General features: G+C 40.7%; 1 protein-coding gene across 1 annotated transcript in view; it reads right to left on the bottom strand.

Annotated features, from left to right (window-relative positions):
• HDAC9 (histone deacetylase 9) overlaps positions 1–22,968 on the bottom strand; it is a 230,515-nt gene that overhangs the window by 175,417 nt on the left and 32,130 nt on the right. Inside the window, exons 9-11 of the mRNA XM_074150909.1 lie at positions 20,191–20,401; positions 19,562–19,779; positions 10,759–11,019 (exon numbers count right to left, since the gene is read on the bottom strand). Of these exons, the coding sequence (XP_074007010.1) occupies positions 10,759–11,019; positions 19,562–19,779; positions 20,191–20,401 (690 nt within the window). The remainder of the gene's footprint in view (positions 1–10,758; positions 11,020–19,561; positions 19,780–20,190; positions 20,402–22,968) is intronic.

Consider the following 22,968-nt stretch of genomic DNA (forward strand, 5'->3'; position numbering starts at 1 on the left):
ACTTGATCAGGAAAACTTGTGTTTAACAGTGTCTGTAAAATAATTAAAGGAGAGAACAATGACAGGAAAACCAATGGCTCATGTTGGTAGGAGCTGGCAAGGGTCTTTTCTTTTGTTTTTTAACAACATTTAACTGTCTGAACTCTTCTGTTCCCTGAAAGGATCAGTGCATTTCAACTTAAATTTAGCCTGAACTTTCTATAAAATGGGTTAAAACGATCAGTTAAAAGGCAAAGCACTTCATCCCTTGTTTGCCATCTTCTGAGAACAAAGACAATAAAGTTCTTTGCAGCAGGTAGGAATCTGGAGCCTCTGGCTGCAGGAATGTTGTCATCCTCAGGAGGGGATGGAGCTCCTCTCTGAGCCAAGGAGGGCTCTCAAGCTTAACTACAAGGTGTCCTGTAAGATGTTTTATGGCTGCTGCTTCACCCGCCTCACCGTTACGTCCCACAGCAGAGCCAGAGTGAGGAGGATGCATCCCGATCTGTTTCCCCTGCTCCCTGGCTGGCCTTGGCCTCCAGCCACTGTCCCCTTCCTGCCAGGAGCCAACCCCACCATGGGGTGGCCAAGGGTGTGTGTGAAGCAGCGGTAACTAAAGGCTTGTGGCCCTTCCCAAGAGGATCTCTTATGCCTTCTGATCGTCAGGAATGGGGCAAATCCAGAGAGCTTGGCAGAGGGGGTGGTACACCAGGGGACACCCACAGGATGGCCATGGGTGGGAGAAAGGGCTGGGAAAGCTTCTGGTGAGGAGTTACATACTGTGTTATCTTTGGACATAGTTCTGATTTTGCAAAATGTGTTCTTGGAAAGCAGCTCTGCCTTTCACCTTTTGGTGCTTACCCTTTTTAGGGGGTTAGCTAGGGACACAAGCTAACGCTGTCAGGAGCCTCCGTCCCTGTGAACCACCACAGCTGCTTCAGGGGCACAGAGGAGATTGAGCCTATAGAGCAAACCTGGTAGCATTTCCTTGCTATTATAATGCTGTTGTGTACTTGGACTTATGAAAGCATGTGAAATTCAGTCCAGTGGCTTCTGCCAGTGTTAAAGTAATTCAGTGCTGCCGTTGGTGATGCCCTTGGTGAACTACCCAGACCACAGGACTTGGCTGGTTTTGGTTTTCCTGCCCTGGTTCCTACTCCTCGTTCCAAAGACCTGCTATAAGCCCCGAGGACCTCCTCCAGCCCAGCACTTCTCAGAAGCGATGTGACACAGGGATGGAGTGCAGCAGCAGTCATGACTGGTAGTTGTTCATTGCTGATACTGTAACAGTGATCTGTGGAGAAGGCGATAGCTGGGGAGTGGGTCTGGTTTTTGGAAAGAGTCAAGTTGTGAGACAGTATTTTCCAGCTTCCTATTTTGCATGGAGTATTTCAGCTGTGTAGTCAGCTGCAGGGCTGGAATCTTCTGCTTTTGTTAGGCCTGAGCTCTCAGTTCAATGGATGAACTTTGTAACATGGAAGAGCAAAATATTTATATATTGGTCCTTCTTGATGTATGTTACTGTTGCATTTACAGGATTCTGCAGCTTGAATGCCACTAACCTCAGTGGGATTGTGTCTCTCCTTTCCAACTTGCCAAATCCTCCTCCATTTCTAAGCCCCTCACCTGAAAAGTCTTTTTTTTTTTTTTTTTTCCTTTTCAGTACTTATCATCTATATTAAAGCAGAAGAAAGAAAAAATAGGAAATACCAGCACTACATGAATAATAACTTGCTATGCATCAAATATGAAGTACCCCGTCTTGTGATTTCCTTAATCACTAGCTGGGTAATCATGCAGGACAGCAGGTAGACACAGCAGAGCTGACCCTTGTAAGAAAATGTAAAGAGCTTCCAAAAGTTTTTCTTCTCTAATGTACCTAACCCACTCTGAGTACCTGCCTATAAGTTAATATTCAGCCTTTTGCAACGAGACTAAATGTGGGGGTGGCCATGACAGTAAGAAAGAGAAGCAAACGCCCACTTCTTCCTGTCATTGATCAGCAAAGTTCTCAGTATCCTTTCAGGCATATATGATCCACTTAGTCATGGCCTCTAGGACTGGCTACTGAAATTAAAATCCATGAAAGAAACTCTTTTATGAAACTGTCTCTCTGTGGTGACCACCTGCAGCTCACCTTTACGACGGCTGCTTCAGAAACGCTGTGCTCCTGCGGGTACGGTGTCCCACCAGACGGAACCCACTGCCTCTTTGACTGAATGTGCTTGATGCCAACTGAATCACAACTTGAAAGCATCTCGGTGGCCAACGGCTTCAGGAACCACTTGCCAGTGAAACAGTGCAAAGCTTGGGAGTGTGGCTACTGGATTGCTCACCAAGTTGGACCCAGACGGAGCTAGGAATGAGCATGGGCTTCAGCGTGCCCTGGTCTGCTCATCCCTGATGGAGCTTCTGACCAAATTACAGGTTCTCACATGGAAGCAGAACTTGAAAATGAAACTTTTTATGTGCTTTGAGTCTTTTTTCTTTCGTTAAAAGCTGTAGGGAAAGGGCCAGAGAGGTGAAAGGAAGGATTACCTCTTCTACAGGAAGGTCCAAGCTACGATAACAGTGACATATAATAGTACCTGACTTGAAAGCAGTCAACTGAAATCCAGCTTTTCAGAGAAGAACTTTGGAAAATGAGCAGCTTGCACGGTTAGTGCATTATCCATCAACAAAAGTAAGTAACAGCCCCCACATGGATGAGTAAACAGCCCCTGTGCTCATCCGCAATCTCTTGCTGCAGGAACGAATCTTGCTCCTCTTCCTTTTATTCTTCCTGGTCCTGTGCTGCCTGTGTTTGTGTTCTCAGAGCCTGCCTGAGAACGCATGGAGATTCTTAGGAAAAAAACTCACTTACGTAGCTCAAAGGGTATAATGCTGCATGTGTTTTAACTGAAATCATTAGCATCCTTAGCAAGGCCTAAATACCTGCTGAAGTTGACAAACCAGAGCTATTCAAGCGAGGTGTCCCTGGACTGAGGCTGTTGTCCCACATTCAGTGCTGCCATTTTTCTTTTTTTTTGTCAAAAACACTAACAGAGAAGCTTTGAAGCTCTCTGCAGTAGCTTCAGAAAACTAAAATCTACACAGAAACTAATAGGAAACTATGACAGAAGACCTGTACAAATGTAGGTAAATGGTGAGAACCTGAAAGTTCTATAAAAAAAGGAAGCTGTCGAGGGATGTGCAGTTGGGTTTGGGAGCCTCTGATGCCGTAAGGCAAGGTCTCAAAATGGATCAAAATGGGTGATGAATGAGGGAGACCTGATCACCACCTGTCCCTGTGTGCAGTCAGGCAGCTGAGTGAGGAAGCCATGCCCTCTGGTGTGTAGAAACTCTTCAACTTGTATTTTTCAGGAGAGGAAGATCAAGGAGAGCAAGCCTTAGAAGCAGCTGGTTTTGGAAGCTGTCCCTGTGTGCACAGACGGAGAGCATTGCCCAATTTCTGCCCCGTGCTCCTTTCAGGTCTGTTTGGTAACAGAGATCTGCTTTAAAAATCTGCAAGCTGTCACGTAAAAACCATCACAGCGCCCTTTTTGGTTGGAGCAAAAGGAAAAGACCAAGGTAAGGGCTGGAGACTGAATCCTCATTTTTCATAGAATCATAGAATGGTTAGAGTTGGAAGGAACCTTAAAGATTGTCGAGTTCCACCGCCCCTGCCCTGGGCAGGGACACCTCCCACCAGACCAGGTTGCTCAAAGCCCCATCCAGCCTGGCCTTGAACACTTCCAGGGATGGGGCATCCACAGCTTCTCTGGGCAACCTGTTCCAGTGTCTCACCACCCTCACAGTGAAGAATTTCTTTCTAGTATCTAACCTAAATCTCCCCTCTTTCAGTTTAAAACCATTACCCCTCATCCTATCACTCCACTCCCTGATAAAGAGTCCCTCCCCATCTCTCCTGTAGCCCCCTTCAGGTACTGGAAAGGGCTATAAGGTCTCCCTGGAGCCTTCTCTTCTCCAGGCTGAACAAGCCCAGCTCCCTCAGCCTGTTTCATAGCTGCTTTGCAGAGAACCTAAGCAAAGCCTTCTCACGCCCTTGCCATCGCTGTGTTGCTGCAATCTCATGGCTGTGATTTTTCACAAGACCCTTTGCTGAGGAAATACAGGCAGCATGAACAGAAAGACCTCCTGGGTCTCCTGGGGACCCAAAGGTCACAGGCCAGAAGGTGAGAGGAGACAGATTACGTGCTGCTTTCTGCTTTAGAGCACCTATGCCTCAGAGGGCTGAGCTGACCTTGCAGGACGTTCACAACAGAGCTTTATGAAGGTTTAGCCAGCAGTATACTGAGGTGTGCATTTACTCACTCTCACATTTTAAGGGAAGAGAATGAAAACTTGCGTGTGCGCAGGCATACGTGTGTCTGACAGAGAGACAGACATTCAGAGGTCAAAACAGAACCCTCCCCAAAATGAAGCATTTAAAGAATCAGCTTTCCAAGAACACATAATCCCCTTCAATGACAATAATAATAAAACCCTGTGCTGTCCGATACAGGAAATAATAAATTGCCCGATGGTATGAAAGTCGTATCATCCGACTGTCAAAATGTGAAGCGGTAATTACTGGGATCTGGACTTACAGGCTTTCGATTCCTGCTAGTTAGGGACCCCTGATTGATTAACTAATTTTTGCCTAGTATTGCCCCAGCGGTCTGCTCACACGCTGCTTTCTCTAACAAAAGGCAGCACTAACAGATGAATGGAGGTGCTGCATCCTAAGTATCTGAAGGAGGAAGAGAAGCACAAAAAAATCTGGATCAAAAAAAAAAAAAAGAACTCAACATTATTCTGTGTCGGTATCAGTGAAATGAAGTAATTTTGCTATTTTCTGATGCCATACGGTTGGTCAGACAATTCAGTTCTTGATTTAATTTTGCGATAAAGCAAGTCTTATTGCCTTCTGTAACCGAAAGTTTACAATAGGAGAGAAAACCAAAAATAATAATCTCCTTGGCAATTATTAAGAAAGTAGATTTGATACTTTCTGAAAAAGTGGATCATTTTGAAATCCAACTAGGAAAGAAAAATTACTTGTAAATATTCTCATTATTATGCACTTTCACATAGAATATAAAAAGTATAAAAAGAAAAGCTATTCTTCCTGTAGCATTTGATAAGAACCTACATTTTTAAAGACTAGTTAAAAACTTGATACAGATGGATAGGACTGTAAGAGTAAAGATGACATAAAGCTGGCAGAGTGTTCAGATGGAGCTTCCTCTCGTGCAGAAGAATGAAAAACTTTCAGATAACAAATACCAACTACACAGTGCTCTGCCCCCTTGCTCCATCCATCCAGCCTATGGCTCAGGTTGGATCCCAGAAATCACAGCGCTCGTGTTATGCAGGGGTCGCACTGGGACCGTGCACCCACAGAGCTGAGGAAGGGCAGAAAGGTGTAAGATTAGCGCATTTCTCACTGGCTGCACAGTTAATGGAGACAATTAAGGCAGCCTACAAAAAAAAGAAAAGGTGGGTTGAGATAGTAGATAAAAGAACACGGGTACAACCTCACTGAGGGAGGCGAAGGGGGATGGAAGGTCTATTTGGAAGTCTGACATTGTTCAAAACTTACATTTCCATTTCTCCTGCTCTTCACAGCACTTCTCAAGGCCAAAAATGTTGTAACGTGGTACCACCTTGGAAGGACCAAGTGTGCAGAAGGGGTACTTTTAACAGCGTATCCTCCAACCAACCTCCCTTGTATCTCAGGGCCATGGGCTGTTAAGAGTCAATACAGTCACTTCAAGGCAACTACGGAAACGTGAAGTAAAACCAATGCCACAAAGGCTGCACAGCCAGACTCAAACCATCTCATTTAACCAGCTAATTAAAGCACCGAATCGCTTAAAAGTAAGTATCTGGTCTGTCAGAAGAACTCTAGTGACTAAGGCCCTCGTAGTCATCGCAGAGAACTAGACTTTGCTGGAGAGTGATTTCAGGTTACCAGGCTACTACCCTTTTAGCTCTCAGCTGCTGCTGAAGAAACCCTTGGCGGGGGGGGGGGCATGTCTCTAACAGCCGTGCGTACCCCCAGACAGCCAGGGATGTTATCCTGGAGGGCCTGGATGAGTCATGGGCCAGAAGCAAAATCGGCACAAGGCGTGTGACGGTGGAGCTCAGCAGATTGGTACCAGAAACCAGGACGTTCCTGAGGGATGCCCCTTCCCATTCCCGTCTGTCTGTGTGAGGGTGTGAGCGTGGCCGAGAAACCCAGCCTTTCCACTGGCTCTGCAGTTTGACTCAATTGCAGCCTTTACCTTTAAAGCTAAAATTCCAAATTAGGCTGAGTTAAAAGAGAAAAAAAAAATAAAAAAATCAAGCAATTACAAAGCACAAAGTCTACCACATTCAAAGCACAGCGTCTACCTAACAGCATGGTAAAATTCCACAAAAATCACTGGGATCGCGCTAGAGCAATAGAGAAGATAATTTTATCCAGGATGCTCTTCTTCCATTTCCCTGAACAGTAATTCAGTATATGATGTTCTAACCTTGTATTTCTCCACTGAGGAACGAGGTACAGAAGCCCCACTACCACCCAGATGATGGGAACTGCATAAGGAAATCAGAAACTAAACAAATAAATGAAAAGCAAACAAACATCTCTTAAGTGGATAAGTAGGACATGCTGCTAGCGGGACGGAGTACAATAAGGAAATTAACTTGGCTTAGCTAATTTTGGCTGCAAATTGCAAAGTGTTCATAAGGGGGAGAAATAAGTAAACATTTTTAGATTGGTGCTTGGGACTAATGTTTATAGATTATTTTTTTTTACCTCAGAATGCCAGTGAAGATAAAACCAGGGTACATATAGTTGGCTTAAGTAACATGGAGTAAGTCTTAGTGATCCTGATGATAATGAAGATGGAATGAAGATAGTGGGCGAATGAATTGCTGAATAGAAAGGATGAGCTGTGGTAGTGCCTGGAGTGCTCCTGCTTTGCTGAAGCATTCAGCTTTTAATCCTATTTCGTTAATGCCAGAAGACAAAAAAAAAGGCTAATGTTACAGTATCTACATTCCAGTAATGTGTGTCTGTCTTGAGTATATAAATATTCTGAAGCATTTTCCTCATTTAGTAGTAATTACTTCTAAATTGGCAGCTCTACTGGCTTTATTTTTTGGAGAACAGGACAGAATAAACATCTGTTGTTCCAAAAAAAAAAAAAAAGAGACAAAGAAGAAAGAGATGCACATCATTCCTGGAAAAGGAATTGTGAATTGTATTGCATTATGATTGCTCTCTTCATTACGGGTGCTTTGATGCACGGTAAACAAACAATTTAGAAAAAAAACCCAGGTGTAGCCTCCAAAACAGAAATGCTGTAAATTGAAAACATTTACAGCTGCTCTTCTAATTCTGACATGAGTATTTAAACAAAAAGCATCTCAATAAAACCCCTGCTGAAAGCAGCACGAAATTCTAAATATGTAATAATCACTAGGGCAAGCAGTATTGATGCTGCACTGTTAATGCGACTTAAGTTTCCTAACCTAAATCTTGACTTTTTAATCTAATACTTTCCTGTGTATGACTGATGAGACGCTACTTTGCTGTTATATCACTAAATATTTCTGTAAATCAAATCTAATTATTTTCATTCTTACACACTTAAGTTGCTGAGAGCATTTTATTTTAGTTAAAATTATTCCAGAACCAAAGCTGTTAAGAGCCTTTGCAATTTAGAGAACAGTTACAAGAGCCAGAACGCAACGATTATCTCAACTCTTCTGGCAGTAATAACTCATGTACTTCAGCAACAGTGACAGGTTTTTCAGTACAAACTATTTCTCTCTGTAGATCTGAAGCAAGGTTCAGGAAATATCACAAACCAGTAAAGCATTTAACATCTTCATGGAAGTGCTTTGGAGTTTCTAAGGCAGGACTCGACTGTCTTACACAATTGCTTTAAGGTCTGCAGGGTCTGTGGGTTCCCTCCTCCCCAGCACATTTACAGGTGGGCTCTAGTTTTGCAAAGGTCTTGAGGAATATCAGAGAGGTCAGTATAAGCTCAGTTTCAGATCAAAACCTTTTGGGTTCTAGGCACCTTTTAAAAGTGTCACGGAAATTATTGCAGTTCAGCTGAATTTTGGATAATCAGGAGCCAAGAAACTGGGATTCACCTTTACGTTTCCTATATGGCACAACGTATGACACATGTTCACGACAGATGCCATGATGGGAAAACGAGCATGCATCGATACTACTTCCACATTCACCGAAACTTATAATGGCTGATGTAGGATAAAACGAGAGACCCAAAAAAAAAAAAAAAAAAGACTTTGTGTAATCATTGTAAGAATCGTGTAATAAAAACCTTGCTCCTGAAAGCCTGAATTGTTTCAACAACGTGTGGCGAACACATTTGGTTATACAAAGCGAAAGCACAACTAAGGTATCAACTTTACACAAAGTCAGATATCTGAAAGGGGATCTTTTAAAAAAAACTTTATTTGAGAAAGGAAGAGACTTATATCAGAAGGCAAAAAAAGGGAACATACAAACAGAATATATTTACAACACAAAACAAGAGATCACCTCTAAGGGTGTAAATTATAATAAATACAGTAGATTTAAAATGTAAGAGACAATTATCAATTAGAAATGTGGTTGTTTAAACCCAGTTTTCCTTTTCACTGGTTCCAGGTAGTTTCTCTATTTTAATTTTATCCAAATTTGAAAGATTCTGAAATTAAAGTCCACTAATGTATTGGGGTTTCTCACCTGAATGACGTTACAAAAATATCTTTTATCATTTGTGAATACATGTCTTTGAAGTGATATTGTACAAAAGTCTTCTCATTTGCAAGTTTCTCCCCAAATAAAATGTATTTTAAAAGATGCACTATCCCTTTTTGATGAGGCTGAAGTTAGGTTTCAAAGAAAATTAAAAATTATACAGAATGGGCAAAACATATAATTTCATTTTTTTATGCTTCACTCTTTGAATGTGAATGTCATTTTTTTCATCCAAAGTGGAGAAAGATTTCTGTTCAGACAGAAGCACACAAAAGAATCACCTGTATTTTCTCAATTAATAAATCCTTCCTATCTAAGATGATCTTTATATTTCAGGAGGCCTTTAATTTTATAGCAACTATTTAGTCATTTGTTCCGAGACCTTCTAGGAAAAAGGATAATGTATCTTTAGAAGTTGCAACATTTTATAAGAGATTTAATAATATTAGAGCATAATGTAAACAACACATGCTAATAACATTTTAGAACAATTTCTACATTTGGCAAAACAGCTATCTCTTTTGAAACAGGATACTGCACCTTAAAATACCTCAGCTTTAGAAATATAAATATTTTTAATAGAAAAAAAACCTGACAAGGATTCCAGGTCAGTTTGGGATTATCCATATTAAAGGGGATCTTAATACAATGAATCTTTAACTAGCTTAACAAAAGTAAACCTATAAAACAAGGTAAACATATCAAAAGGGAATATGAAGGAAATGTTTCACTGGAAAGCTTCCTTAACAATTTCCCTACTCGCTTTGTTATTTTCTTTGACAATAAATCAATTCATAGAGTGCCTTTAAAAACAGAGGGAGCGCTGCCCCGTCCCCCCCGCCCCGCATTCCTCAGCACATGAATCACTTGGGCTTCCTGTTTCCATAAGGCATTTCCTGTCCCCCCTCCCAAAATCACTTTTCTGCAGGAGAACAGCGGGGACCCGACAAAGCAGTGACTTAAATAAACAGGGCCTTCCACCGCGTCCAGCCCGGCCTTAGGGCGAAGGGAAGGGCCGGCGGCTGCAGACACGCACTGCGCTTGCCAGCCCTGGGGGAACGCTGGCCGACAGCCCCAACTTGCCTTTGGCCAAGCTGGCATCGTACGCACAGGCGCTGCTCTGGGATTTGTCCACGAGACCTAGCAGTAAAGGTTATGCGATATTGTGTATGATTAGTCTTTATTAAAAATAAAAAAAAAAAACCCACAAACGAGTGATTGGATATCAGATGACAGTGATAACAGCTCTGTGCTTTATATCCTATATATATCCTAATAACCGACTGGAACCTAATGCTGCATTTTTGCTTCTCACCAGAACTTGCATCTGCTTCATTTAAGGATGTCTCTGCGGACAGTGTCATCGAATAAGACAGAATGAACAATTAACTAAGCAGTGCAAAAAAAGAAAACAATGCAATTTTTTAACAGTGCCTTGCCTTGCCTCTTTACATCCACCTTCTATTCTTCTCTAAATTATACTTTATACACCAGCCTGGGACCACCGATACAGCAGTCAGTACCTGTCCACTGGGGAAAAAAAAATACCCTAACGTTAACAGTGTTCAAGACTACAGTATGATACAGTATATACAGACAGCTGAAAGCAAAAGTCAGAGGATTCAAAAATCAGAGAAGAAGAACGTTTCATCAATCAGGTCTGGAAACTAATTCCAGCTATTGCTGATCTCAACAAGCTAGGAGATACGAGTTCTCTTTCACTAGCACTAAATGATGTACTGTAATCCTGGGCTAATACAAAGTCTATCAGCTATTACGCAGAGATTTATGTAGCATAATTGACTGCAACAGGTATTTTCTCAATTAGTGGCCATAAGGATGAGCTTCACTATGTTTTCAAGTGTGCATACAACACTTCTGCCTTTTTTAGACTCTTTGAACAGGAAATCAGGATTTGCTAGATCAGTGAATCAAAACACAAATGCTTCTCAAAGCCTCGAAAATGCACGTAATGTTCAGATAATAACCTTAATTACAAACCCTGGAGCTAAATCTTTGCCTATTACCTGTTGCATAAAAGCAGCTTGCTCCCCAGATTCCATTTGCTGGGTTTGAACATCCTCATCACTGTCCGGCGGCTCCTCTTTGACTTTCACAGCCCCCACCTGCTGTCCTATTCTGTCATCCACGCCGGCACCGCTGCTCTCAGCCCTAACGCCGGCGGGAGTTCGCTCCTCCTGCATGGAGTGATCGCCGTGAAGCTCTTCCTCAGCTTCCTCCAGGTGGCTGCCAGGCTGCTTGAGCTGCTCAATGGACTTAGAGAGCATCTGGAAAGAGAAAGAGAGGAACAGCTATTGACTCCTTTCACTGACGCCAAACGCCGAGAACTACTAGATTTGCACCGACAAAAATAAAGCTTCTGCAGCAAACCCAGGGAGCTAAAATATTTAAGTACTGGGAAAAAAGAACCAAAGTTCCTACGCAAAAAGTCCCTTCTTACTCTGCAGTAGAAAATGCTGTGTATGTAGAGTGCTATGCAGTAATACCAAACTAAAAATAAGGCAGAATACTGAAAACATGACACATCTGTGACACTGTTACAGCTGGTAATCAAAAGAAATTAGTCTCCCTTCATACTCTTCATAAAAGCAGACGTTTATTTAAATATATTACAGCTCATTTTCCATAACACAAAATTATAAAGGAGCTCTAAGCTGTAATAAAATTAGTAATCTGGTTAATATTTTGTTATAAGCAAGTGAGGGAATATTCACACAAGCTTCTCTATCAGTTAAAGTCGACAAAGGAGAGGTGACGAAGAGCTGGTGTCAGCCACCTCTCCTGTGGCACAAAGATGCCACACTACAAGCATGTCTGCCCACGACTGGAAAGACTAAAGCTGCTGTTGTGTGTGTTACACGTATCCCTGTTCTGGCAGCGATGCTGTAACACAGCTACCCAGACAATACTGCTTTTACACCATTAACTGCCATTTTTAAGCTTTGCTGAGGTGTCAGGTGCTTGAGCGCTGTAATCAAGTATAGTTTACGTTCTACTATTTAAGATGCATCAAATGTACTCCGAAATAGTCCAAATGTAATCCAAAAAGCCAGAACTGAAAAAAAAAAAAAAATCCCTGTTTTGTTGAAAGAGATGCAAATCAGACACGTGAGAAAGCATCTGCAGGGTCAACTGAGTAATTAGCATTTATTCAACTGGCCTACTTGATTTCAACCAAACACCGATTTGCATCACCAAGGTCAAATATACTGAGAGGGGAAAAAACCCACCTTTTACCATACATCCTTCCCTCGTGCTCCTCCTCCCAATATCTCTCCAGTCTTTCAAACTGAGCTTTAGCTAGTGCCATATGCTGAGTTACTGGATGGCTTCAGTACAGCTAATTTTTGTCACAAACCGTGGATGGTCTAGGTTCATTCGGCTTGGAAACGCACATAGAAAAATGCCACCCTCATGAAGGGCAGGGTTGTCATGTCAACTATGATCAAGAGGCTACAGCTGGATTCAGGAACTCCCACAATGTCAACAAGAAGGGCTGAAAGATCTGTTTGTACGGTTCCAGTTGATGCTCTGATGCATAAACCCCACATCAGTGGAGAAACAATTTCCACAGTGGAAACCTACGGGCTTCGGTCACAGCAAACCTTCGTTTTTGGGGCGTAATGGGAGTTTAATGGCTTACTAAAAAGAAGCAAACAAAATATCCCTTTTCATTACTGTAGTAACTGGCAAGACACACCACATGTATCCTGCATGCTGCAGGTGGCATGCTCTAAGCTGGGGAATCCTTCCTACTGCAACGAATGCAGAGTGTCTCCTTTTATTAAGCAGCATCTGGAAAATTTCTCAGATCAAACCCATAAATCTTTTCCAGTTGTTTCTCAGAGGATGACGCTGAGCAAGAAGGCACCGGAGCTAACTACGTGTATTCAGCTCGGGTAGACTCCTCTCCGGCGCTTAGTTAAACATCTGTGGGCAAGCCCTCTCCGACTCCTCAAGCAAGAAAAGAAAGGCAGGTCTGGTGGCTTGGCGGGCTGCTCACAAGCAAATACAAGCTGGAACATCTGCGTGACAGATAATCATATACAGCCCCGAGAGTCACTGACGCTGAGCCATCTGTAAACCATTCCACGTGCCAGTTACTTGACATCAGGTGGGTTACTCTGGAGGGGAAGCCAAGAGAAAATGATTGCACGTCCGCAGCAAAGTTAAGACACATACTTAGCTCATTACAGCTCCCCTTTCTTTTATGCTTTTTCACTTTTATGTCAGGCTCTTTCTTCTTCACGCTGCTGTGTGGCACAGAAAGCTGCTGAGCTTTCCGAGGCAACACGTGATGGCCTGCAGTATATAATCTATACGTGGAACACCTTCAAACACTTTTTGCGTGCAATCAGTGGAGTGATGCAAGAGCATGTAAGGGGGCTGTGGGGTCTAGAGGGGTATTTATGTGCATTTAAATTTGTGGTGTCCCTGTTTTAGGGCCTGCTCCCACCCCATGGAAGTCAGCAGGCGATTTGCCCCAGACTTTGGCAACAGGAGGAGCTAAACAAATTAAATTTACTAAAACTCTGTGAAATTCAAGTCTCTATATATTTACACAGTAGATTTTACAAAGTGCATTCATATTATCATCTTTACTACAAAATCTTAGCAAAAACATCCTTTATACTGTGACTTTAACTAAGCCCCAGGCAAGGGGCTTTGAGGCACCACAGTCATGTCCTCTCACATGATGGAGCACGATAAAAATGAGTGGATGGCAGGGGGCAGGAGGGAACAACCCAAAACCCGAAACCCACTCCTGTTGCTGACTCTGCCAAGCCGCAGCTGACTGCTGTCTCTGTATCACCACCACGCTTAAAGTGCTGAAGTGGTTTTTAAAGGCAGCTTGGCCCCATCTTATTCCAGTAATTACATTAGTAGCATTACCAGGAGACAGTTCAGTTCTCCTAAGTCAGAAACATCTTATTAGATCTCCAGGTACTACCATGGAAAATTACATTATCTAGAAACATGCAAAGATATCAGTTTAGGGTCAATACATCTATCTTCTCTATCTCAAGCTGGATTACATAGCAGAAAATGAGTCCTGAATGAACCACTGCTCAAGCCCTTTCACTCTGCAGCTGGATACTTCTGCTTACACTTAATGTTTAAACCTTTCACTTTAAATCCCCACTTATCATTTTTTTCTGAATTTATCTGTAGCTATGCCAGGACTTTCTCTTCATTTTAATGTGTATTTTTGATTTTGAAAAAGTGATTGCTTTATATGAGTTTTAGTAAGACTACATTTAAAAATAGTAAACCCATGGGTTATTTCACTAATAAATTAGTTGTACAGATTGGTCTTCTTTAACGAGTACACTACTGTTACCGCTATTCCAACTAAAGGAGTCGCTCAAAAAAAAAATGGTTTCATGCTAATGTAACCTATATTTGTTTTCCTTTTATTTTCAGGAAATTAAACTGTAAAGGATATGCATGAGCCAAAGTAAATAGTGGCAGCAGGACAGGAAGCATTTACAGACATCAACTCTATTGTATGACTGCAATAGTGTAACCAAAAAAGACATCAAACACCATCTAACCTGCTGGCTTGTACCAAAAAACGGGAGACTAAACTTAAATAATCTGGACCTTGCAACAGACCACTTTATAGGCCCTTCAGTCACAGTCCCTGCCTCTGTGTTTCCTTTGCAATCATAAGCTTTTGCAAAATACAATCTTTCAAATAAAATGTCTTTACAAAGAGACAAAGAACAAAATCCTGCAACAACCACCCCGCACATTTCTTTCCTTAATTAATTATTCATTTTAAATAGACGGCAGTCGTTTCTAAGAATTCGTGTCTATACTTACGGAACACACTTTTTCTTCTTCTCTCCTACGGCAATGAGATTACTTTCACCAGCCACGTATGTTGTGAAAACATACTGAAACTGTACTGAAACAATCCGGCACCTCCTCACTGTTGTCTCTGTTACTCATGTAGTACAACGAATCTAAGGGATGTATTTGTCTTTCAAAATCATTCTTCTGCATTATGGCCTAAACATTGGTTCTCGATAAAGGACAAAATGCTCTGGGCATTGTTGAGTTCCAAACACAAGTCAACTCTTGCTATGGTTTTGTCCAAATAATCCCCCGCTATAAGCAATCTTTGAAAGAAGAAACGTGCTACCTCTCACCTTCAGAAGATGCTAGTCAGATGTGTAAGCTGGAAAGCCAAAAAAACCTCCTTTGTAATATGTTTAATGAAACTAGATTAATTTACTCCAGCTGAACCTGATCCAGTCTTCCATATTTCATTAAACATTATTCAGAGAAGTGAATGATTAATCTGGGGTTAACTGTATCTTTAATATTCCCATTGACAACAAACTTTCTATTTCTTCCATCAATAAATCAACAGAAACTTCCATATTATTTTTCATTTTTTAGTAACAAGTATCGGTCAGTTACGATCACCATTCAAAGCACTAATGAACGTTCACTTCCTATATATTTTTCATCATGGATTGTTTACGTCACGGTCTTACCCAATCACTGGCTCCCTGTATAAAGATGCTTTAAACCAATTAACATCCTGGGATGAAAACTGAAATCCAGGTGCTCCATATCTAAGCTTTAACATTATCCACACTGCTCCCATACTGCCAACTGCCCCACTATTTTAACCCTTACTACTCCAATACAGAGGAGGGTTTTACCATTGAAAACAAATTGTCAAAATGCTATGAATACATTGTCTTAAGAACACACATAGGGTTCCCACATTGATCAAATAAAAGCTTGGTCCCAAGTGAAGACAGTGCAAACTTAGCTTCGGCAGAGGCAGGTCTTTATTCATCATACATGACAAAAGTAACATTTAAAGATGGGAGCTTTGTTCATGTACTCTTCATGCTACGATTTCTGAGATTTTCTCAAACGCACACTTCTGCTAGGGGCTTTGCACTTACATTAGTTACATCAAAAGCACCCTTTTTTCTCCAAGTGGCAGGGTCAAAGCTTTCTAGATACAGAGATACACAAATAACATCAAGATTTTAAGGGGTTTATTGTGGTAGTGGTCTTTCGGTACCCAATTGCAATAATTTTAACTGGGAGTTTCAGACTTCGGTCTCCCTTTATTGAGCAGAATGAAGATCTGCAATGGTGATCAAAGGGCCTTATGAGGAAATAAGCTGTCATTCGGACAGAAGTATATTAAAGCTGACAACAGCAAAGCAGATCTTCCCTAAGACAAGCTGAGTTCAGGTTACTGCACATTCATTATTATTTTTTTCCCCCAGAAAGTTGGGACGAGGGTTTCTACCCACTTTTGGATGGGATGTCAACATTTGCAGAATGTTTTCAGAAGGTCAGCGTACTAGATCCCGCAGGTATAAATGTCAGACTTCAGTGGAGGCGTATACCCTTTCCCACATCAAAAGCCTGGCATCTGACAGCTGACCAGAAATAATCCATAGGGGATCTTCTCTTTGTTATTAAGGACAGAGGCACACCTCTTGGCAATGATTTGTTTCTTTTCAGAATGGAAATGATCCAGGGGAATTCTTTACCTCTGACCTATGTGAGATTTTGCTTGTTATCACCCTCACAGCAGCACTGGCTTGCTGCTGAAGTATATTCTTTTCTCAAGAAAAAGAAATGGCTTTTTAATACAAAATAAATACAAGATCCGTGGGGTGGGTTGCTCTCTTCCTCTTTTTGTTGTTACAGTAAGATTCACCCATATGTCCACCAAAAAGATCTGACCAAAAACTTTTTTCAGGGGGTGCTGACACATGCCATATAATCTCAGCTCAGGGCAAACTTTCAAATACTGGGTTCAGTTGAAATATATTAAAGCCTTAAGTACTTTAAGTCTAAAACATAAGGAAAAAAGGAAAGAGAAATGGAAAAGAAAAGAAGGTATTAACTTGTTCTAAGCTCTTGATCAACTGGCATTTCATAGTCTTGTCAGTTTAAAATGGTTCTGGTGTTTCTCACCAAAAATTCAACAGAATATTTGAGTATTCCTTATTAAAAAAAAAAACCTACAAAATGACTGAAAAGGAGGGAATTATACCTCTGTGCAGATTTCATTACACAGCCTATGAACAGAAGAGACAGAACAATGCAAATTAACAAGTGCATGTATTCACTTGATACAGGCCCAAACTTGTCCTAAGAAATGAGAAGATATTGGATTGCTTTGCTGCATGGCCGAGAATATCGGCTGTTTTAAGGTTCAAATAACTCTGCTTTGCAGCGTTTAAGTGTGATTGTAAAGCCATGCAAATTATAGAATGAACAAATAACTTCAACTGTAAATAGAAGCAAGTTTTAAGAATGAACAAAGTATATTCCACCATGCTAGGAGACTTCAAAAACCTTATGCAGGCACAGGTGTTCAGTCTGAACCTTTAAGTTAAAGGCTTAAAGAATATAGTTTTAAATTCAGTACTCAAAAGCCACTCCCTGATTTGTTCTTTTCTCGCTCTCTTGTGTATGGGCTACCCTTAAATTCCAGTTTTTAAAAATCAAGTTTTATCTTTTAAGTATGTAAGAAAGCCCCCTGGCTTTCTGTATACTTGCAGAGGCCAGAAACCCAGTTAGAGCACTGACAGTTTTGGTACTATTCATCAGAACGGTTCTTCCGAGAACGCTGATGTAGAAGAACCCAGATGCTACAAAATGTAAAGTCTTATAAACCATCCGCATCCTCAGATAGGTCACTGCTGCTGTGGCTGCCGCATGGTCCTGTTCCTCCTGAGGTGTTTGCTGCTCTGATGAGTTACTGTGCTCCTGATGAAGGTTGGCTGGTCTGGGGGTAGGGATAAAGGAGACTGAGAAGCTATTGGGGCAAAGGAAGTAGGTTATGAAGGCTCAAGGCAGCAAAAGGCCCCAAATAAACTTAAATTTCTACTATCTGCATATGTCTATAGCTTATACACACAATAAAAGCTACGTTCACTCGGTTTTAACAAAAGGAATTGTTTTGTCTCTTTATCACAAATAACCGTGTGAGAATGAAAACATATTTCAAGTATGAGAGGGAATTATTCTCCTTAACATATATTTTCATTGCAGTTTGACTCAGAAAAAGAAATGTTACTAAAACAAGCATTATCCCAAACCCACTGCAGTCCTTTTACTTCCTTATCCAGTCCAGTTCTTGCGAGGTGCAATGCCTTCCTAGTCCTGTGTGACCACAAATATGTTTATGCGACTCAAGTTTAATTTTCACATTCAGGACAAATGTGCCTATACGCCACAGCACATATCCCCAAATGCTATGGTAGAATTTATCCCAATAAGCATATGATCTAACAAAAACACGTTACTGGAGTTCTTTGCTTTGTGAGGAATGCACGAGCGGATCGGTTTGTAGTGAATACCCACAAACAGCACAAAGACTCAGCACTTTACCGGTAACAAATTCTTTACCGGTAACAAATTCTTTTCTCTTCAGACAATTGAGGGCAGGTGAAATCTTTTCAAAACCTGAGGCTACGAGATATACATATGCCATCTTGATTAAACATATGGAATGCATACTCAAAGAAAAGCCAACTGGAGTCCTAGTTGAGTAATCAAAACACCCAAGCTGAGAGGGGTTAACATGCCAGGATCAGTTCTGAACTTTGAAGTTTTCTGGTCTTCATTTTTCCTAATTAAGACAAGATTTAATAACCAAACCACTGTACAAACTATGTACTTAAACTCTAGGTTTGTTTCTAATTTTGTTGGGAATTCTTAGTAGATTCCAAAGAATCAGTACCCCCTGGGAAGTTCACCCAGTAAGGTGGATTTTTTTTTCTTTTCTCTTAGGTAAAAGGGCTTAATGCCCACTTTTCATCTTTTTTTTTCTTTGCCATTGCCTCTTATATATAGTTATTAAATAACCCTCAAACAAAAGAAGACAACTACAGATGTGTGATTAGTATCTTTGAATTACTAGAGGAGTTCCAGCAAACAACTTTTGGAAAGCTATGTAGTTAAGACTAGGAAAAAGTTCTGCAGATAAAAGCATTTAATTACTTGCATATCATCATTTTAGAGCAGGGAACAGAATCACATTTGTTGTAGAAGCATTACCTCCTGATAAATCTATTTAAATTATGCCGCCCTTTGTTTATTAATGGATGCTCCCTTTTCTTCTTTTTGCTCCCTCAGAACAAGGCGTTACTCCACAGGGAAAGAGGGGCACAATCCAACTCTATCTGATATTAGCAATTGCACATTCTTCTCTTTCTCCTTATATGGTAATTTTATATCACCATATAGAAAACAAACTTTCATGTTACTAATTGACTTACAGAGAAAAAGTTGGTTTGATAAAAGCTGATTAAAGATTTCTCCAGATGCTTAATAAGTTTCTTACACAAAAAAGATCAATTTAATCAGCTGACTGAGTTCCAACAAGTTACATATTTACTCCAAATGCTAGTCCACAATGAGAAAGCTTAAAATACAATTTAAAGGCAGCTGAATGGAATTATTGCTGAAGCCTAAAAGCGCGCACTAAAAGGTTGGATAGAAACCTAGTAATCTTTAAGGCACCATTTACCATTCAACAGGAAACCACCTGTAATTTAAATCTGTAATACGCTTTGAACCCTGTTTTGTTGAGTTGTATTCTTACTGACGTCAAGAACCACAAATTACCTTTGTAGCACATTTCAGAAAGCTGAAAATGAAGATCTATACAAATGTTTACACCAACTATGGATAAACGAGATACTCGTGCAAGAACCTGTCTACTGTCCATGACCACATGGCACCAATACCTAAACTCCCGTACTAGTTTTCAACTTTTACATTTATTGGAAATGCCTTGCTTTGGGAACTCACCTTATTCATGTGGATCTGCTGCTGGTACTGTTTCTGTTTCTCCAAAAACTGTTGATGTTGCTGCTGGATGACCAGCTGGGCCAAAGTGCTCTGAGGCAGAGGAGCTGACTGGGTTCGATTCAGTGGCCTGTGACGAGGCAGTTTGTGAGCAGCTCTTATGCCAGGTGAGACTCTCTCCTTCGCTGCTAAAGGAGACTGTGGATGAAGAGGAACCGCTCCTGCAAAACAGGGACATTTCACTCCTGCGTGAAGAACAGCAAACTAATAATTCTAATAGGAGAGAAAGCTCTCAGCGGGAAGAGGGGTGTCTATTGCAGAGCTCTACATCAGTGCTGATGCAGCGGTACGTGTACCACGTGCCTCGCCACGCTGGGAAGTTCAGCAGCTGCGAAAGAATGTGATGAAGTAATCATTTTCTCTTTTCTGTAATCATTGAATTCTTTCAGGCTAACAGACTGGAGCGGAATCGCTGAAGGGGGAAAACAAAGATGCTGTCACGTTTTTTCTCCCACCCTTCCACTTTTCCCAACGGTTAGGATGTATAGTATCTGTATTACCACATTTAGTTTAATGTGAATACCAACGTCATAAAACCCCAATCATTATTGTGTTGAAGCTTTGATCATTACCAGTCACGAGAAGTTTCTGCTGTCTCATTTGTTCTTTCAGCAACAGATGCTGCAAGAGAGCCTGGTGGCTGCTGTTTGGCTTTCCCTCCAAAGCAACGTGAGGATGAGTCGAGGACGGAGGAACGTTCCCCCCATACTGTCCAGCCAAGGCCACTCCTGGTCTGAGCGACTGTGTCTCTCCCTTCTGCTTTTCCTTGAACGATGATGAAGCCTGTCAAAGAACAACGGCACTGGTAAGTACTTTCCATAGACCTGGTCATTTACTTCTCTGCTTGATTAGATGGTCTTATGTCATACTTTATGAATGCATACAGAAGAAAAGGTTAACATCCCTATCTTATGCTTTGACTGTGAGATGAAAAGGGAGGAAGAACATGCCGGTTAAATGTAACACTGTGAGAAACTGAGTAATGAAACCACTTGAAAAAAAAAACCAGTAATAAGAGCCAAAGCATAGGGAACGATTAGTTAGAACATTATTAATGAAAAGACAGGACCTATCCTTAAAATTCCTAAAGACCTTCCCACAGCCTTCTGCACAGGAAAACAAGGGCATCAGAGGAAATAGTTTCCATGGAGTTTGGAATAGGCAAGGCTTGGTTTTTCACATAACTTTCCATCAGACAGCAAGCCAGTCAGCAAAACAAAGTAATTACCTGTAGTAGTGGGAAGCTATTACTTTTCCTGGAGCACTCCCTGACTCCCTGAAGGACAGCACAAATGTAAGTTTTACACCTTTGCAAAGTAAATTTTTATAGTTAAACTCTCATCTACAGAATCATCAAGAGCTGTTGTATGTGTGTGGCATTTTAAAGTGCCCTTATAAATTGTACAGTTACTGATTTAAAGCTTTTGGAAGTTTTGGCCCTTCACCATTGCAAATTACTTTATACTTCTTTGTTCATTGTCTAGTCTAGAAAAAATATTTCTTAAAAGAGCAGTTGAAGCAGAATAACAATTTTTACAGCAAGAATAATAACCTAACAGAAATAAGCATGTTGAGGCTTGCAGATAACCACTTATGATATGTCATGGTAAAAACAGTATATCTGATAATCCGAATTCCATAAATTCTAATGAGGCAAACCAAGGTTTTCACTAATATATTTTGGGGTATATGGTTACTTCACACTCCGCTATCACCCTTCTCTGAAAAACAAACACCAAAGTAAACTTTACATTCAATTTGCAACTGCTTATTCTGGTAAGAGAAATAAACATTACTTGCATAAATCAACCCCTTTGTTTTTTCTAATGCCAAAAGTAATATTTGGTGCTAGCCGGCCACATCAAAAGCTCATATGATTTGAGTGAGAAAATTTAAGATATTTTCATTTCCATTTTAATGTTATAAAATTACTTTGAAGCTAGTTATATTTTTTGTGAAATAGCTAAGAATTTTTTTGATGAAATCATCTGGAAAAGTAAGCACTGCTTTTCATGATCAGTGCAATTTTTCCATCCCTTAAAAACAATAATTTGCTTATAAATATCCCATGAAAGGCTTCTAGAGAAGTGATTTAAAGCTTGCATAATTTTCTTTGCAAAGTTCTATATCTGATGTTAAAATGCTGGATTGCAGCAATATATTATTGGTGAGAACATTAAATACACTGAAAAAGCCATAAAATAACATGAAACTTTAAGTTGAAACGAAGTGTAGTGCTGGAATTAAGTAGCGCTTATTACAAACTATAGTAGATTGTATAAATTTATTTTTCTTTTACATCACGGAAAGTGGTACTTACACCCCTAGAATTTTTACAGAAGTTACCAATTCACGTTCTAAGAAATTTAAATTGCTAAAGTTTCTTCAAAATTTATACACTGTTGTACAGAATCACTATATAACTTATATTACTGCTTTTTTTTTTTTTCGTAAATCAGAAAGGGTAAGTTTTCACCAGTGGCAAAATTTTCAGATATTTTACTGATTTCAGATTTCACCTCTAGGTTACTGTAACTTGGTCTAGATCTAAAGATACTCATCCATCAGCATGGATTTCCATACATACCATGTCTGTGTTTTCATACATTTCACGTATTAACTTAAAATTTAGCTCTCAACAAAGGTGATTGCCGCAGACCAAAAAAAGGGCATATATAATAACTTGTCATTAAAATATTAAGCGTTGCTCACATATTCACCGATTTTATTTGTCTGATTGATAGCACACCCCTCAAATAACAAACCTAACTGCAGTAATACTAGATTGTTCCCTTATCATGCTCCAGCCCAGCTTAGTTTGCTACTGGAATCTCCTAAAAAGTTACAGGTGCTGTACTTTACCAGGTAGGGGTGATCATACAATTTGAACTTTTCTACCAAATGACCTCCTCGTATACTTCTCGCCATGTCTGAAATCCATTATCTGATTCGCAATCGTAAATGCAAGGCATATAGAATCATAGAATCGTTTAGGTTGGAAAAGACCTTTAAGATCATTGAGTCCAACCTTTAACCTAACACTGCCAAGTCCACCACTGAACCATGTTCCTCAGCACCATGCCTACCCGTCTTTTAAATACCTCCAGGGATGGTGACTCAACCGCTTCCCTGGGCAGCCTGTTCCAATGCTTGACAACTATTTTGGTGGAGAAATTTCTGCTAATATCTAAACCTCCCCTGGCACAACTTGAGGCTGTTTCCTCTTGTCCTATCGCTTGTTACTTGTGAGAAGAGACCGACCCCCGCCTCGCTACACCCTCCTTTCAGGTAGTTGTAGAGAGCGATAACGTCTCTCCTCAGCCTCCTTTTCTCCAGGCTGAACAACCCCA

Source organism: Numenius arquata, chromosome 7, assembly GCF_964106895.1.
Source record: "Numenius arquata chromosome 7, bNumArq3.hap1.1, whole genome shotgun sequence".
NCBI classification, from domain to species: Eukaryota; Metazoa; Chordata; class Aves; order Charadriiformes; family Scolopacidae; genus Numenius; species Numenius arquata.